The sequence below is a fragment of the Panthera tigris genome, chromosome B2 (assembly GCF_018350195.1).
Source record: "Panthera tigris isolate Pti1 chromosome B2, P.tigris_Pti1_mat1.1, whole genome shotgun sequence".
Classification (NCBI taxonomy): domain Eukaryota; kingdom Metazoa; phylum Chordata; class Mammalia; order Carnivora; family Felidae; genus Panthera; species Panthera tigris.
The window spans coordinates 111,793,053-111,809,275 of NC_056664.1; the positions used below are offsets into that span (position 1 = coordinate 111,793,053).

General features: G+C 42.5%; 1 protein-coding gene across 1 annotated transcript in view; it reads left to right on the forward strand.

The window, feature by feature from the left end:
- The first annotated feature begins 7,261 nt into the window (after positions 1 to 7,261).
- RNF217 (ring finger protein 217) overlaps positions 7,262 to 16,223 on the forward strand; it is a 121,926-nt gene continuing 112,964 nt past the window's right edge. Inside the window, exon 1 of the mRNA XM_015535943.2 lies at positions 7,262 to 8,131. Within this exon, the coding sequence (XP_015391429.2) occupies positions 7,262 to 8,131 (870 nt within the window). The remainder of the gene's footprint in view (positions 8,132 to 16,223) is intronic.

A 16,223-nucleotide genomic window follows, 5' to 3' on the forward strand; every position in this document is an offset into this window, starting at 1 on the left:
TTTATTGATTCCACAATGTTTGAGAAACAGCTTGTGGTATTTAACAGTCCCCAAAGGCAGCTGGGTTCTCCCATTCCAACCTGGTAGCAAGTGTGTTAAGAAATAAATAGATAAAATTATTTTCCATATTTTAAAAATAAATATAACTGGATGGCTTAAGCTGTCAGCTTAAAAAGTTTCAGAATCATGTAATCCTTTGCTAGATTTTGCAAAAGCAAAATGTCAAAACCAATTTCAAGCAGCCACAAATCAAAAGAGCCCATTGCTTATCTATGTTATCTGAGGAAATCAACTTTCTTGTGTGACAAGAACAAGGTGATACATTTCTCTTTTTTAATATTAAAATTGTCTTATTCTTGCACTAACTGATACAATACCTTCTACAATGACTTCTCTCTGCTTGGAAAAACAAGGAAAATGAAAACCGATAAAAGTCAACGAACTTCCATTTTTGTAGTGGTGCAGTTCATGAAGTTTCCTAGGCCAGCTACAGTTTCACTGATTCTTCAGAAGGACTTTCAGAGCTCAACAAACATGTCTACTCAACAGTAATGGTTTATTACAGTGAAAGGACACAGATTACAATCAGCAACAGGCAAACCTATACAAGGCAGGGCTCAGGAGAGACCATGCATGAAGCTACCAGCTGCCCTCTCCTAGGGGAATTCCGTGAATGGGGCTTATTTCTCTCAGCAACGATGTGTGACATTATAAATGGAATACTGTCAACCACGAAATCTCACCAAGCCTTGGTGTCCACGGGTTTTATTGGAAGTCAGTGATGTACACATGGCTAACCACCCAAGTGGTTAATCTTAGTTCCCAGTCCTTCCAGAAGCCAGATTGATACCACATGACCCAAGACCTTCACCATAAATAACATTGTTAGCATAGACTACGTTGCATGGCCTAAGGACTCCGGGCAAACAGAGACTCATTTCCTGCAGGCAAGGCCTAGAGTTTACTCCTAGGAACTGGGGTTGAGGACCAAACCTTTCTTTAGGCAAGGTTAATCTTTTACTATAGGAGTGTATCTTGTCAGTTTAAAGTATAAATTTCTAAGAGTTTACGGTGTTTATCCTGTTGTTTCTGCCCTGTGTCTCAGGTTTTCAATCTAAGGTTCCAGACTTCCTCAGTTTATGGCACCCATGTGCCTCAGTTATTTTTCATGGTGCTCTTTAGGCAAAAAGAAATCCCTAAGAGTAATTAGGTCCAGACAACTTAATAATCATAGTTTGCATGGTGTCTGACAGCCATGCCGTGATTCCCAAAGAATTTTATTTTATTTTTTAAAATTTCAAAAAGTAATCCTCTACCTGCAACGTGGGGCTCAAACTCATGATCCTGAGATCAAGAGTCACATGCTCCACTGACTGAGCCAGCCAGGCGCCCCAAGAATTTTAAATATCTCACGGTACCCCTGGCAGTTTGCTGCTGTGCCTCAGGGCAACTTGGCACATAATTTGAGAACCATAGTTCTATATAATGCTTACATAACTATAGATGACCATTCTATCATTGTTTTTGTCCTTTAAAAATGTTTTATTGAGGACTAAATATGTGTCAAATACTAGGAACTGGGGTTCTATATACAGGCAAGATATGCTCTGGACAGTTTAAAATGTTTCATAGATGCTTTAAAGTTCGTAATAAAGGAAAATTTGGGAAAAGTTATTTTCTCCATTGAACAAATAAGTAAACTGAATTTTCCAGAGCTTGACATAGGATCTAATAGACATTCAGGAAATGTTTCTTAAACTGAATTGTAACACAAATAAGAAAACTTGCTTACGTTAACTATCACAAGTGTACATGCAAATACCCTTTATTTTATTTATTTGTTTTTAAAAATTTTTTTAACGTTTATTTATTTTTGAGACAGAGAGAGACAGAGCATGAGTGGGGGAGGGACAGAGAGAGAGAGGAAGACACAGAATCTGAAGCAGGCTCCAGGCTCTGAGCTGTCAGCACAGAGCCCGACGTGGGGCTCGAACTCACAGACCGTGAGATCATGACCTGAGCCAAAGTCGGATGCTTAACCGACAAAGCCACCCAGGCGCCCTGCAAATACCCTTTATTGACACCAAGCCCATTCCTCTGTTCATTAGGATGAAACTGTTTCCCTCTTTTAAAAAAATCTTTTTCCCTTTTGTCCAATATAAAAGCAACATAATATTTTAGAAATCTTAGGAAGAAGACAATTATAACAACATCATCCTTATACAATAACTGCTATTTTTTTGGTCTTTATAATACACATGCCTACAGAGTTGTAGTCATATCACACATTACATTTTTCTTGCCCTTTTTCACTTAGCATAATTTTGTAAGCACTTCCCATTGTTCTAAATAAATCTTCTCTGAATTACCTTTTACCTCTTTCCTAATTTGGAAGAGATTTCCTCTTGCTAAGAAAATCTTTGCTCTTCAGAGCTAAAAGCGTTGTTTTGTACAAGTGCATCTTTGGCTCTGTTACTTGGATGCTTGATTATCTTTTAGTTTGAACAAAATTATTTCCTTCCCTGTGAATTACCTAGCAACGATGATCCTGGGGGCTGTACAAAAAGAGATTTATCTTGCTCTTGCTTACTAAACCAATGAACCATTCCAGTCTCGGGGCCAGGGAGGAGCCAGGCTGTAAATTTCTCTGACTTCTGCTATAAACAAAGCCTGTCAGGGGAAGGCTGTGACTTGACACCCTTTTTAGAAAGAGAAGCTGAGGAACAGAGAGAACATGCCTCTCTATTCGTGTCACTATGTGCTTGGGAAGAGGAGATTAGGGATTTCTAAATGCAGAGCCAGGGCTGACATCTTTCTGGGAAACCAAAGCCACAGTAGTGGAAAGTTTGTGTTGCCCTTAAAAACTCAAGCTCTTGGTGACTCCTTCAGTGATCAGGGAACTGGTTTTCTGTTCAGGAAGGGTCAATTTTACATCGTCAGTGGATCTTTTTTTTGTCTTAAAGAGCTTCCACAGTGTGGGTTGAGATACAGGATTTCCCTGGTAAAATACTCATTTGGGAATGAGTTTGTGCACTCAAATAAATAAATCTGTATTTTGGAAATGAGGGATTGGTATTATGGATTTAGAAGTATTAATTATGACTGAGTTTATCTCTGCACATTTTTAGACCACTATTGTCACTGGAAGACTAAAGAGGAAATTCAAAAATAAGATGAGGAAAGGAAGCTGTCAGACCATAATTTCAGGAATAGGGAATCATAACAATGTACATATCCAAAGGAGACTGTAAATATCCAAAGGAGATTTGATCTTGCCCTTTTTTATTTAAAAGAATACACACATTAAAACACAAGATGCTATTTACAGCATTTGAATTTTTAAAAGTCTTAGAATGATTAGGAGAGTAGACTCATAGTCTCATTATTGATGGGACTATAAATTGGTGTTAAGTTTCTGGGATAATATGTGCCAAAAGCTACAAAAGTACATTTACCCTTTTCTGAAGCAATTTAATTTTAGGACTTATGCTATGGTATATTAGGAATGTAACAAAGGTTATAGCAGAAATATTAACACACATTAAGTGTTATATATCTTGAAATCATAAATAATTTAAAAAATAAAATAGAATTCATTAAATAAATTGTGATGCATGTACATAGTAAAATTCTATATGGTCACGAATCATAATGATGTACACATGTTTTAATTATATGGAAACGAATCAGGATATATTATTAAGTTTAAAAAAAAGCAGAAAAAAAGCAGGAAAAGAGAGTATACTGTCTAATATATTTTTATACACACAGATGCAAACACTAGAATGAAATATCTCAATATGTTAAAGTAGTTATTTGGGGTAGTGAGTATTGGCTGAAGTTCTTCGTCTCATTTCTTCCTTCCCTCCTTCCTTCCTTCCTTCATACTTTCCTCCTTTTCTTCCTTTTCCCACCCCACCTTGTCCTCCTTTTTCTTCTTGGTTTCCTCTATATTCCAAACATTTAGACTTTTATTTTATAAGCGGAAGGAATGTACTGTTTTGTTTTATTTTTAACTTCATCTTACAAAAGCCTACTATTTGGATTTAGGGACTTTAGGGTGGCAAAAGAAAGGGAAACAATTGTGTCCCATTCTTTTCTTCTTGATGCCCTTTTCCTTAATGCATCCAGGTTCTCTTCCTCCACGGGTGAAGAGGACAGAACAGGAAAGTGAGGACCAACATTCAACTGTGTCTTTCAGAAGCAGACCTAGTAGACCATTCCATCCTGTTTATTCCTCTTCAGGAAATGAATTTGTTTGAAAAATTTTGTTTGGATAGTTGAAAGACAGGAGGAAAAACAAGTCAGGTATTCCCTGGATAATTATCTTACGGTATTTAAATGTTATGCATTTCTTTTCCACAACAGGCAAGAAGAAATGATGTTTTACCCTCAATATGTAAACTTAAAATGATGCACAGCTCTTCTGCCATCTCACAACATCTTTATAATAAGTTAATAAATCTAAGCTTTTTTATGTTCGAATTAATATCTGAATAAAAATTTTCAAGTCATGTTGAAAGGCCAGGATAATAAAAGTAGGTAATAAAAAAAAATAATGTTTAATAACGACCTACAGCAGCTGACTGTGTCAGTTCTCACACTTGACATCGTCTTCTAATGCTAGTCTTGGTTTTAGGGAAGGTGCACAGCTCATTGCAGATTAGAAAGTATTGAGCGAGAAAAGTGGTAGTGGCAGTGCTTATGTTGTACTAACATCTGTACACAGCCTGATGCGGGGCAGATGGCCTGAGTTACAAGAATATTAAGCTTGTGGTAGATGAGTGAAATTTATGTTATGGTGACTGTTTTCAACCAATCCTTTTAAAAAAGTGAATCCTGTCAGCACAATCATTATAGGTGCTTCATGCATTTCATTTCAGGGGAAATTGATGGTCTGACCGGAATTTTAACTTTGCATTTTAACTCATTTCCATGCTGCCAGTGTCCCAGATTGAACACCAGGGAGGCTGAGCCCAGGATTCAGGCAAGTCTGAGTCTGTCTGGAGGGAGGAGGTATGACATGCCATGGATCTATTTTATTTTCACAAAGATGGATGAATCCCATAGAAATGAAGTCATGGCCAAGAAGGGCTGCGTGTTTGGGGAAGCCTTCAGGATTTCCAGCAGTGATTTCTAGTTGGTTCAGTGGCAAGGAGAGCCATCTCCAGTGAACTAAAGCCTAAGGGATAAGGAACAAGGTGGTGGGGACTGCAAGAACTAGTTCTTGGAACTCCCATGGCAAATATGTATGGGGGAAGGCGTCCCAAAACTATGGGAAGACCTTAAGGTGTTTGATTCCTATAGACACTCTGGAGTTTCACTTTTGTATTCATTATTGTTACTCTGGTCTTACGTTTAGCCTGCTGTCACCTGGATAATACAGATTACTTTTGTATCTCTTTTGAAAGAATAGAGCAGTAGTTATCAGATGGCATACACAAAAGGCACACACATGTAGCTTCTTATCCCAGCCCTTAGAACATCAAACACGAGAGGTATCATTTGGAGGAGACAGTAGTTAACAGGAAACTATCCAAAATTGAAGGAAAAAAAAATTATTGAATAGCATTTATTCTTCCAAGTAAGAATTCTTCGTTCTTGGGTCAGACTGATAAATGAGGTGGCATTTCAACTGATTGATTGGGTTCATCCCGCTAGGGTGCAACTGAGCATCAGACACAAAGGATAGGAATGTGCTTTGGTGTTGCACTGTTTTCTTGGTATTGCATGATCAGTAGCCTTTCTCGCATTTGTAACTGGTTTGGGAAATATTTCAGAACACACCAATAACAACTTCAAGACAAATGCTACACACTTCACAACTCTTTCCTATTACATAGATGTGTAAACTGAATTCCCTTTCAAGACGAAAAAACAGGGCTGGCTTCCCCAAAATGTTTTCATTGGCTTTAGGGAACTAAAACACACCAGCCTGGGTGACTAATACTTCCTGTAAAATAAAGATAGATCAACACATAATTAAGTACTGGCTCAAATGTAATTGTTGTCTTTGAAACCCTTTTGGAGATAAATACGGTTATGCTAATGTAACGAACTCCTCCCGATTCCCATCAATGAGCCAGTTTATTAATTAGGCCAGGCCATTTTACTACCTTGTGCTACCTAGTCTGGAATATTTAAAGGGTTAAGAAAAAGTTCGTAAGAGAACACTGAAGAGGAGGAAAGAGGGATAATGCTTAAATCAGTTATTTGTCAGCTCTCATAAGGATTCCAGTTGGAGGAGTAGGTTAAAAGCACTTTTGGCTTCCTTGTGGGTTTCAAAGATCTTTCCGACCTCCACAGACAGAAAGCAGAGTTAGTGCATGCAGCATTTTGAACGAATAATCCCTAGCGTTATTTCTCTGAACTCCCTCTTTGGAGGATTTCGAATTGGACGGGCCCAAGAGAAACCAAAACCCTAAGTAGCCAGTGTTCTCTGGTTTCTGCTCTGAGCATACGGTGATTCCGTAGGAAGTTCTATCTCCTGCGTAGCCCGAAGGGCAGCCTGCCTGCTTGTTGAGGCCGAGTGTGAACTCTGGCCGCGAGAGAGCATCTCGGCGCTTAGATCACACCCACTCGGGGTGTGCGTGTGAGTGAGCGCGCGGGTGCCTGCGCGTGTGTGTACGTGTGGGGAGGTGTGCGGCAGAAGGGTGGGGTGCGGGGCAGCGAGGAGGGCTCTAGGTGAAGCCGGAGCAGAGGGAGGTCGCCCGCGCTGGCCTCTCCCCCAGGGGCCGCGGCGGCTCGCTCGCGCTCCCGCTGCACCTCCCGGGGCGCGCCGCGGCGGCGCCACAGGCCCCTGGACGCTCCGACCACCGCCCTCCCGCCGCCCGTCCCGCGCGGCCCGGAGCGGGGACCCGCGATGGCGCGGCACTGACGGCCGCCTCCCCCCCCAACCCCACCCCCGGACCCTCTGCCCCACCCGGGGGCTCGCGGGGGCCCCGGGGCACCGCCCCGACCTGCATGAGGGGCGGGCGCGCCCGCGCCCGGAGCGAGCGGCCCTCAGCGCCCCCGAGGCGGTCCCCGGCCGCGCAGGAGGACGAGGAGGAGGAGCGGCGGAGCGGGCCGGGCTCCCTGCCTGCCGCGGCCCGGGAGCACGGGCTCCCCGGAGGGAGCTCGGGGCGTCCCAGCCCCGGAGGAGGGACCCGGAAGCAGAAGCGGAGCCGCGAGTCGAGCCGAGCCGCTGCCCCCGCTGCCCGCCGGCGCCGGGTGGGGGTCCCGGCGGCTGGATGGGCAGCGGCGGCGCGGGCCGCGGGCGGCGATGGGCGAGGAGCAGAGCACGGTGAGCGGCGGCGGGCCGCAGGAGGCGCGGGCCCCCGCCGGCGGCGCCACGGGCCACCCCGAGCCCCCGAGGCCGCGGGGGGACAGCGCCGGGGCGCCGGGGCCGCGCGCCGCCTCCGCCGAGCCGAGCGGCGGTGGCTGCGGAAGCGACTCGGGCTGCGTGGACACCAGCGCCCCGGAGCCCTCGGGGAGCCGGGGGGGCCCGGACGGGAGGAAGAGCCGAGCGCCGGGGCAGCCCGCGGGACTGGCACTTACCGGGCCCCTCAACCCCCAGACTTTGCAGCAGCAGCTGGAAGAGGAGGAGGAAGCAGGGGGCCGAGACGAGGGAGGGCATGAACAGCAGGACGTGCCCCTGGGCGAAGAGCCGGAGCCCAGGACCCGCGTCGGGGCGGCGGACGAACTGGTCTTGGACGTGCTGGGTCAGCGGCGCCCAATCCCCGCCAAGAGACAAGTCTTCTGCTCCGTGTTCTGCGTGGAGAACGACCTGCCCGAGGCCCCCACCGCGGAGCAGCCCTCGCCACCCGCATCTTCACCTCGGGCTCCGCCGGTGACGAACGTTCCCAGCACCCCCACCTCCTTCCCCAGCCCCCGGCTGTCCCTCCCGACGGACCCCTTGTCCCCCGACGGCGGCAGCATCGAGCTGGAGTTCTACCTGGCGCCCGAGCCATTCTCCGTGCCCAGCCTGTTGGGAGCTCCACCCTACTCTGACCTGGGTGGGGTAGGGGATCCCTATGTGCCCCTCATGGTGCTGATGTGCCGGGTGTGCCTGGAAGACAAGCCCATCAAGCCCTTGCCCTGCTGCAAGAAGGCCGTGTGCGAGGAGTGCCTCAAAGTCTACCTGAGCTCCCAGGTAACTCTACCCCCACTCTGTCCCCTCTTGTGTTCAGGCCCCTGGCGACGCGGTCCTCCACCAGCTCGCCAACTCCGGGTTCACAGGAAGAGGTGATGAGACAATTCTACCAACGACCTCTGTCAGTTTCTCACATCTAAGTTGTTGTCGGTGTAATTATTATTTAAGTGTGTTTGACCTCACGGCTAACTTGACTGGAATTTAACTCTGAAGGAGCTTCAGGCTTTAAGTTGGCAACCGTGGAGGGAACAGGCTACAGTGAATTGTCCTCTGCTTATTTCTTTTACTAAATTGCAAGCCAGAGCTCGCTCAAAAAGGAGGACAATGAAAGTGCCTCATAGGCCTAGTATCCCCGAAACGAACAAATAGTGGGCACAAAACACTGTAAGTATGTATTAAGTTGGTGAAGAGAAGGGTTGGAATTGTTGGAATTAGTATTTCAGGTCCATGATGCCTGAATTTTAAATTGTGCTCCATTTATGTATTCCAGAAAAGTTTTATTTATTTTTTCATTCATTTGTTCATTCATTCATTCATTTATTCATTCCTTGGCCCATGCCTACTTAGCATTTTTCTTATTCCACAGTAAAGTTGAAGTACTTTTCCTCACTGAAGTTTTATGCCAGCACAGTACTTTATTTCTTTAAGAGGGAACAAAACAGACCAAAACAAAGGAAAGCGAGGCTAAGAGGCTTAACAAAACAAGCAGTGGTGAAACTTTCTTCCTCGGCTCCTTATTTGAAAGCTTGTTTTTTTTCTTGGAAAGCTTAAGCGTGCAATAGACCAGCTTCCCTTCACTGATGGTGAATGAGTTCTTCCAGTAGTTTTCAAGCTGTTATGTTTCTGCCAGTGTTTTGCACAATCTGGAATGCCCTTTGATCCCATGTCTGATTGTCCTAGGCCTATTCATCTTTCAAAACCCTTGGCTGTTCAGGTGCCAACTCTTTTTGGGAAGCCTTTCCTCACCTTCCGGGCCGCTGCTTATATACTTTCAAAATACTTCGGTGTGCCTTGCAGGCACTGAAGTTCCTTATGTGTCTGTTTGTTTTGCCAGACTGTATGGGCAATGTCTTGTAGTCCTTGTGTTTGATAGTTTTATGCTGAGTCCCTTTCCAGTAATAGTGTTTAATAACATTGGCTGGCTGAAGTGAACTGAACAGGATTCCACACAGTGTGGTTCCTGTGTGTTTTGTGGCTAATCCATGCTGGTGTCTAGACTGAAAGTGTGTACTGTGCCCAACCGAAAAATGCAAAGGGAAACTTAAACAGAATGGAATGTTACACAAACAGTAAGTTAGCCAAGATGGTTGAGATTATCCAAACGCCTGCAAGAGACTGATGTCTCTTTTATGCTGTATCCACAAACAGATACTTAAAACAGGAGGAATGTCTGCTCTCATGTGGTAGTTTCTATGACATCATCGGCAAACAGATATTGGTGCCATCCATGTGCAGATCCCTGTGGTGGGATTCAGACATTCCCCAAATATGGGCCCTGCTCCAAGGGAGTCACTGTGAGAGCAGATGTGTATGCAAGAGCAATACACGGTAGCATATAATGAGATGTAAACAGAGTAACAATACCAGGTATACTTAAAGGCTGGATACAGATGCTGTGGGTTTAGAAGTTCAAGGAGGGTAGCTGGTGTGGGTTGAGGTATTCTGCATTAGTTTGATTTTCTTAAGGTGGGCCCTTTTCCCAAAGCATGCATATATATATATATATATATTTATATATATATATATATATACACACACACACACACACACACACATATATAAATCTCCATAAGTTTGTTGTGGGCAGTCAATATTTTGATCTGTAATGGAGAAGAGAAGGAATGGGGAGTGGAAGGGTGGCAGGGTGAGTGCAGTGTCATTATAATACACAAACACTAGAAACTTCTCTCAAGTGACATAGTATCTGAAACTTGTTTGCAGTAATTATGGGTGTTATGTATGTCCCTGATTTTCTTCCAAAGTATTGGACAGACCTTTCAGTAAAGAAAGCCTACTTTATTAAAATATTAAACAGGAAAAATGAGTCCCGCAGGCCAGGCAAGCTTCTACCCCAGGGCTTTTGCATTTGTTGTTCCTTTTGCCTGGAATAGCCCCCTAGATACCATTCCCTTTGCTTGCCTACTCCTCTCACTCCTCTCTTTCAGATCTGTATGCAAATGCCATCCAAATGGCCTTCACTGACCACTCTTTTTCAAGTTTAGCCTCACCCCACTCTCTTATACTTATGTAATTTGTTTCCACGAAGACAGGAATTGTGACATGATGTGTTCACTGCTGTGTCTTTAGCACCTAGAATGCTGTTGGACATATGGTAGAGGCTCAGCTAATAGTTACCAAATTTTTGAAGAGCTGAGTGACCAAGAGAGGATGAGATTACCCCCAGCAACCATTGCCAGAAAGTGGTATTCTACTTGCGTGCTAAATTCTACCGTGAGCTTCAAGTTAAAGGCAAAAGACAAAGTCTTAAAGCAGACAAAAATAACAGGTTTACTAAGTTTGCTATGAAAGTTAGAATTAAAGATTTTTTAGATGAACTTTTAGCTTCTATGAAAATGGAATTTTTTCCCAATTGGATAAAAATACATACAGGCTTGTGGTTGTAATATTTCTGGTCTGTGTTAATTCTAAGGTCACTTCTATTCAAAGGGTCTATGTTTCCATGTCACTTAACCTCTCTATGCCTTAATTTCCTCATCAATGAAATAGAATTGCAGACCGTGACCTGTAATGACATGCCAGTTCTGAAGCAAAACCAAATCAAACTGCAGAGTTATTTTGTTGCCTTACTGAGCTAGATCAAAAGGGCACACTGAGTGCTTTCTTTCTCATTTTATAAGCTTTCATGGGTTTGACAGACTAAAATCTGTTAAACCGAATTTGCAGGGCTCTTAAGACTTTTTAAAATAAAATGATGCATTTGAAATAAAAAGTTATTAGTGATATTTTTCACTTGTTTTTGAGTTTGTGTCAAATAGTGCATTATTTGACATCACTTAAGAAAATAAAGGTGATTTTCTATTAAGCATTTTATACACACATTAAAAATACATACTAAATGTGAGTTGGAATATTGCCTGGTTAAATTAATGTTCTTCTAAAAAGGGAGGCTGAGTTCTTTGAAAGAAGGTATGAACTTGGAAGGTGGGAACAAGGATTTTTAGATGGTAAGTCTTATTTCCATTAATGCCCTGGACTGCATGTGTAATGAAGGCGGATGAGTAGTTGTGGTCATTATTTCAGTACAGAGAAAGCAGATTGGGCCATGACTTAAATACCTGCATACTGTGCTTTCTAAATAATAGTTTTATTTCTTGAAACATAATATTCTTCTCCAGTCATCACCATGACTGGGGCTGCGGGGAGCCCCTCTTAGTGGAATGACTTTACAGTTCAGTGTGTACCACCCAATTTTCAATTGCCATGGTGAAGGGTTGAACTGATAAATTATAATCTTTGCCACTGCATAGGTGTTGGCTTAAGGGCTGTAGAACACATGACAGATACAGTGGAAGTTACACTAGTGTATGTTGCCTGGGTCCGTAAGTCGTTGATACATACATTTTAGAAGCATTTCCCAGTGACCTATGTATGCATGTCTGACCATGGCTAAAGCACACAGTCCGGGGATGTCTGCAGGTCACTGAGCCATTGTAAATGTTAACCTCCTCAGCTGGTTTGGCCTCTACCACATCTTCCTAGGAGGCAAGATTGTTGCCTTCTTTTGTTTCAGAGAACGATATTGCACTTATTTCAGAAATCCTCCGTTGATATCTTTCCTTCATGGTTTTGGTTTCAGACAGTAAAATTTATTATAATATGAAGTGTTACTATTTAGCACTTTAGATAAAGAGAACATTGGGTATGCTAAGGACTGTCTAAAGGTAACAGCTGTTGTGGCTTTCATCACTCTGCTTCAAAGAGCTCCCAACTGGCAGGTGCATGTGAGTTGGAATGTACACACCTGTCAGATGAGTATTAATAGAGACAAGCAACATATTTCTTCTACAGATTGTGAACAAAGCAGCTGTTAGATGGTGATGTCTTAAAATGACAGTCTACTATAGTCACCCTAGAATCGGTGACCTAAGGGTGACATCTTATATATCCTATTATTAAACTCTGAGTCACGCAGACTTGTATGGGTACAAGTGTAACCTACTTTTTTCCCTTTAAATCTTAAACCAACCTGTGTATTTTTAGAAGCTAATGTGTTCAATGTGGAGTTTGAACACAGCCATCTTCGCACAGGTGAATTTTTGGATCCTGTCATGCCAGGTGTGATTTTGATAGTCCTGAAAATGTGAAGAATAATGAGACTGGGATACATTTCATTTCTCTGCAGGTTTGAAAAGTGAGAGTGAAGGAATATGTAAACTTATTATTTTGTGCCCAGAATTTGCATGTGTGCGCTCACACGTGTATTTGAAGGGTGCGATAGCATTTGCTTTCACACCTTACTGACTCATGCCCTTATTTCTCTCTTCTGCCTCTTTAATAATATGTCTCTAATAATTTCTTCATATCTCCTTCATAATCTCTTTTTTCTTTTACCTTTCAAAATCTGATTTTAACGGACATTTGATTTCTGTGGACGAAATACCCTGTTGAGGGCTGAGGTCTGAACCAGCAGAACCTTGTCCGTGTGTTGCCTGGGTGTTTCCCTTCCGTCTCTTCCAGCTGTCTAGAGATGAGGCTACGAAGAAAAACCCGGCATTGTGCTCCACTGCCTAAGAGATCTCAAATAACATGACAAGTAGTACTATTTATCCAAGGCGTCAATTGTAACCTTTAGAGTGGTGATTTTCTTTCCTTCTAGAGCAGAGCTCAGCTTTTATACTGGAAGGCTCTTCCTTACTCCCCTTTTTTTTTAATGTTTATTTATTCTTGAGGGAGAGAGAGAGAGAGAGAGTGCAAGCAGGGGAGGGCAGAGAGAGGGGGGAGCCACAGAATCCAAAGCAGGCTCCAGGCTCTGAGCTATCAGCACAGACCCCAATGTGGGACTTGAACCCTGAGATCATGACCTGAGCCGAAGTCGGATGCTTAACTGACTGAGCCACCCAGACGCCCCTGGCTCTTCCTTATTCCTGATGTGAGAGAGAGAGAAAGAAGAGCCTTAGAACTTAAACTCCCAGCCTTTTGTTAAGAGATTGTAATGGGCACTGTAGACAGACACCTGAGTGGTAGTTTCTTATAATTAATGTATTCATTTATTACTGAATCATTTACGCATTTAACAAACATCTATTTGGGTACCTGTAGGCCAAGTACCATGAGATACTCTATAAATGTATTAAATTCCCTCAAGGAGCCATCTCAGAGCCTTGTGTGCAGTATTTTTTCTCAGCTTTATCTGGGGATATAAATAAGCTTTTAAGTTGCCAGTCAACTGTGGATCTCTTTCTCTTCTTACTTTTTGGGAGGATTTTGTTTTATTTTCATTTTTATTTTATTATTATTTTTATTTTAGAGAGAGAGCATGAGTGGGGGTGGGGGCAAAGGGAGAGAGGGAGAATCCCAAGCAGGCTCCATGCTCAGCACAGAGCCTGACACAGGGCTTGATCCCACAGCCCTGCAATCATGACCTGAGCTGAAGTCGAGTCCATACTCCACTGACTGAGCCATCCGGGTGCCCTTGGAAGGATTTTATTAAACCACTTCTGGAGCACCAGCTTACCATTTAGTAAACACGTTACAATTCCACCTGTCGTGTTTAATCCAGAGTAGTAAATCCATCCATTATGTATTTCTTAACACACATATTTCTCAGAGCTCTAATTATTGGAAATAGAATATTATTAAATATCTTACTCCTTTCAAAATATTTATTACCTTTACTTAAAAGAAAACATGCTTTTGCTAAGTTTGTTTTGGATTATTCTTTACGATATGGCAAATATTTAAAGTTATAAAATTTCAAAAATTTGTTTATTTTGTTCATATTCACTTTGTCAGAAGAGTTTCATATGATCAACTAAATGAACCTTCCCAAATCAAATTGTGTCTTAAAATAAGAAATTCAGTGCCTATAGAAAAATAATTTCTGAAGTACGCCATGCTCTTTCAACTTTCTCAGTATTATTTGTCCCATCAATTTTGGGGTAATTACACTTGTATGGTTAAGTTTCCACAAATAATAAGAGCAACCATTTATTGAACATCTATATTTTAAGCACTTCTTACATATTTTATTATTGAATTTTAATTCATTTATATATTAAATACCTATTACATGCCAGTCACTATTGTAGGTGTTGGGGATTCAGAGAACTAAAGTAGATAAAATCCCTCCTTCATGGAGTTTATATCCTAAGCCAGAGGGGATAGACTATAAGATAAATAATTAGTATCATTTAGTATATTAGGGGATAATAAAGGCTATGAAGAAAGAGACAAGAGAAGGGTGATAATAGTGAGGAAGAGGTCGTTCGTATATTTACAATCGAGGGGGGTAGTTGTCAGGGAGGGTTTTTCAAGGTGATCATTGAGTAGAGATCTTCACGACAGCAATAAGGGAATAAACCATGAGGATATTTAAGGAAATAATAAGTATAAAGTTCCAGAGACCAGTACTTGCTTGGGGTGTTCCAGGACGGTGAAGGGATCCATGTGGCTGAAGCATAAGGAGTGAGATGGGGAGCGATAAGAAGAAAACAGCGGGAATGAGAAAGCTGGTCGGAGAGGGCTTTAGGACCATAGAGAATTTGCATTTCCTCTGAGTGAGATAGGAGGCTGTAAGAAGATTTTGAGATAACCAGATATAACTTAACTTTAAAAGAGATTTACTGTGGCTCTTTGTGGAGAATGTTATACTATAGGAATCAAGAATGCAAATTAAAAGATCAGAAGACTATGGCAGTAGTCCAGAGGAGAGATGGTGTAGTGCAGAGTAGGGTCGTAAAGGTGAATGTGAGTTGAGCTGGTTGAATTTTGAATATATCGTGAAAATGGAGCTGACAGAATTTGCTGATGATGGGGTGTGGGATGAGAGAAAAAGAACCAAAGATGACATAGGTTTTGAGCCCAAGCAATGAGAAGAATGGGGTTGCCATTTAATAAGATGAGGAATAGTGCAGGAGGACTAGGTGTAGGGAGAATCAGGAGTTCGTGCTAAGTTTGAAAAGCTGTTTAGACATTCATGAAAGGGTGTTGAGTAGGCAGCTGGTGTCTGGCATTCAGAAGAGAGATATGAACAAAAGATGTACATTTGAACATTCTGGACATGTAGATGGTATTTAAAGCCATGAGACTAGACAGGGCCATCTGGGGAGTGATAGTAGATAGAGAAGGACAGTGTCTAGGTACACCAAAGTTTACTAATATGGGACCTGGGACATGTGAAGGAACCAGGAAGGATCTAAAATGGTGTGGGCCAGTTACGCAAGAAGAAAACCAAGGTGGAATGGTTACCCAGAAGCAAACCAAGATGGTATTTTATTTTATTTTATTTTTTAATGTTTATTTATTTTTGAGAGAGAGAGAGAGACAGAGCGTGATGGGGAGGAGCAGAGAGAGGGAGATACAGAATCCGAAGCAGGCTCCAGGCTCTGAGCTGTCAGCACAGAGCCCCACTCGGGGCTTGAATTCATGAACTGTGAGATCGTGACCTGAGCTGAAGTCAGACGCTTAACCGACTGAGCCACCCAGGCGCCTAGTGTTTTAAAAAGGAAGGAATAATCATCTTTGTCTAATGCTTCTGATAGTTTCAGCAGGATGAGGGTTGAAATTGACCATCAATTTCCTAACAAGGAGGTCTTTTGCAACCATGAATAGTACTGTTTTCATTGGCACTGGTGAGATTGGCTCTCTGATCAGAGTGGGTTTGAGAAAATAGGAACAGCTCCATTTCTGTGCTTCAGGTAGCAGAATGTTGTATGATGAAACTGAAGGTTAGAGAGATAAAATAACTCACTTTAAATCGCATAGCTGAGAAATGGCACAAGTGGGATTTAAATTCATGTCCATTTGGCTCTAAAATCCATAGCCTTTTTACATTGTTTACATTTATTATTTTATTTGTAAACTAAATATATTTGTTTTATTTTTCCTTTAAATTTATATCTGGATTATACAA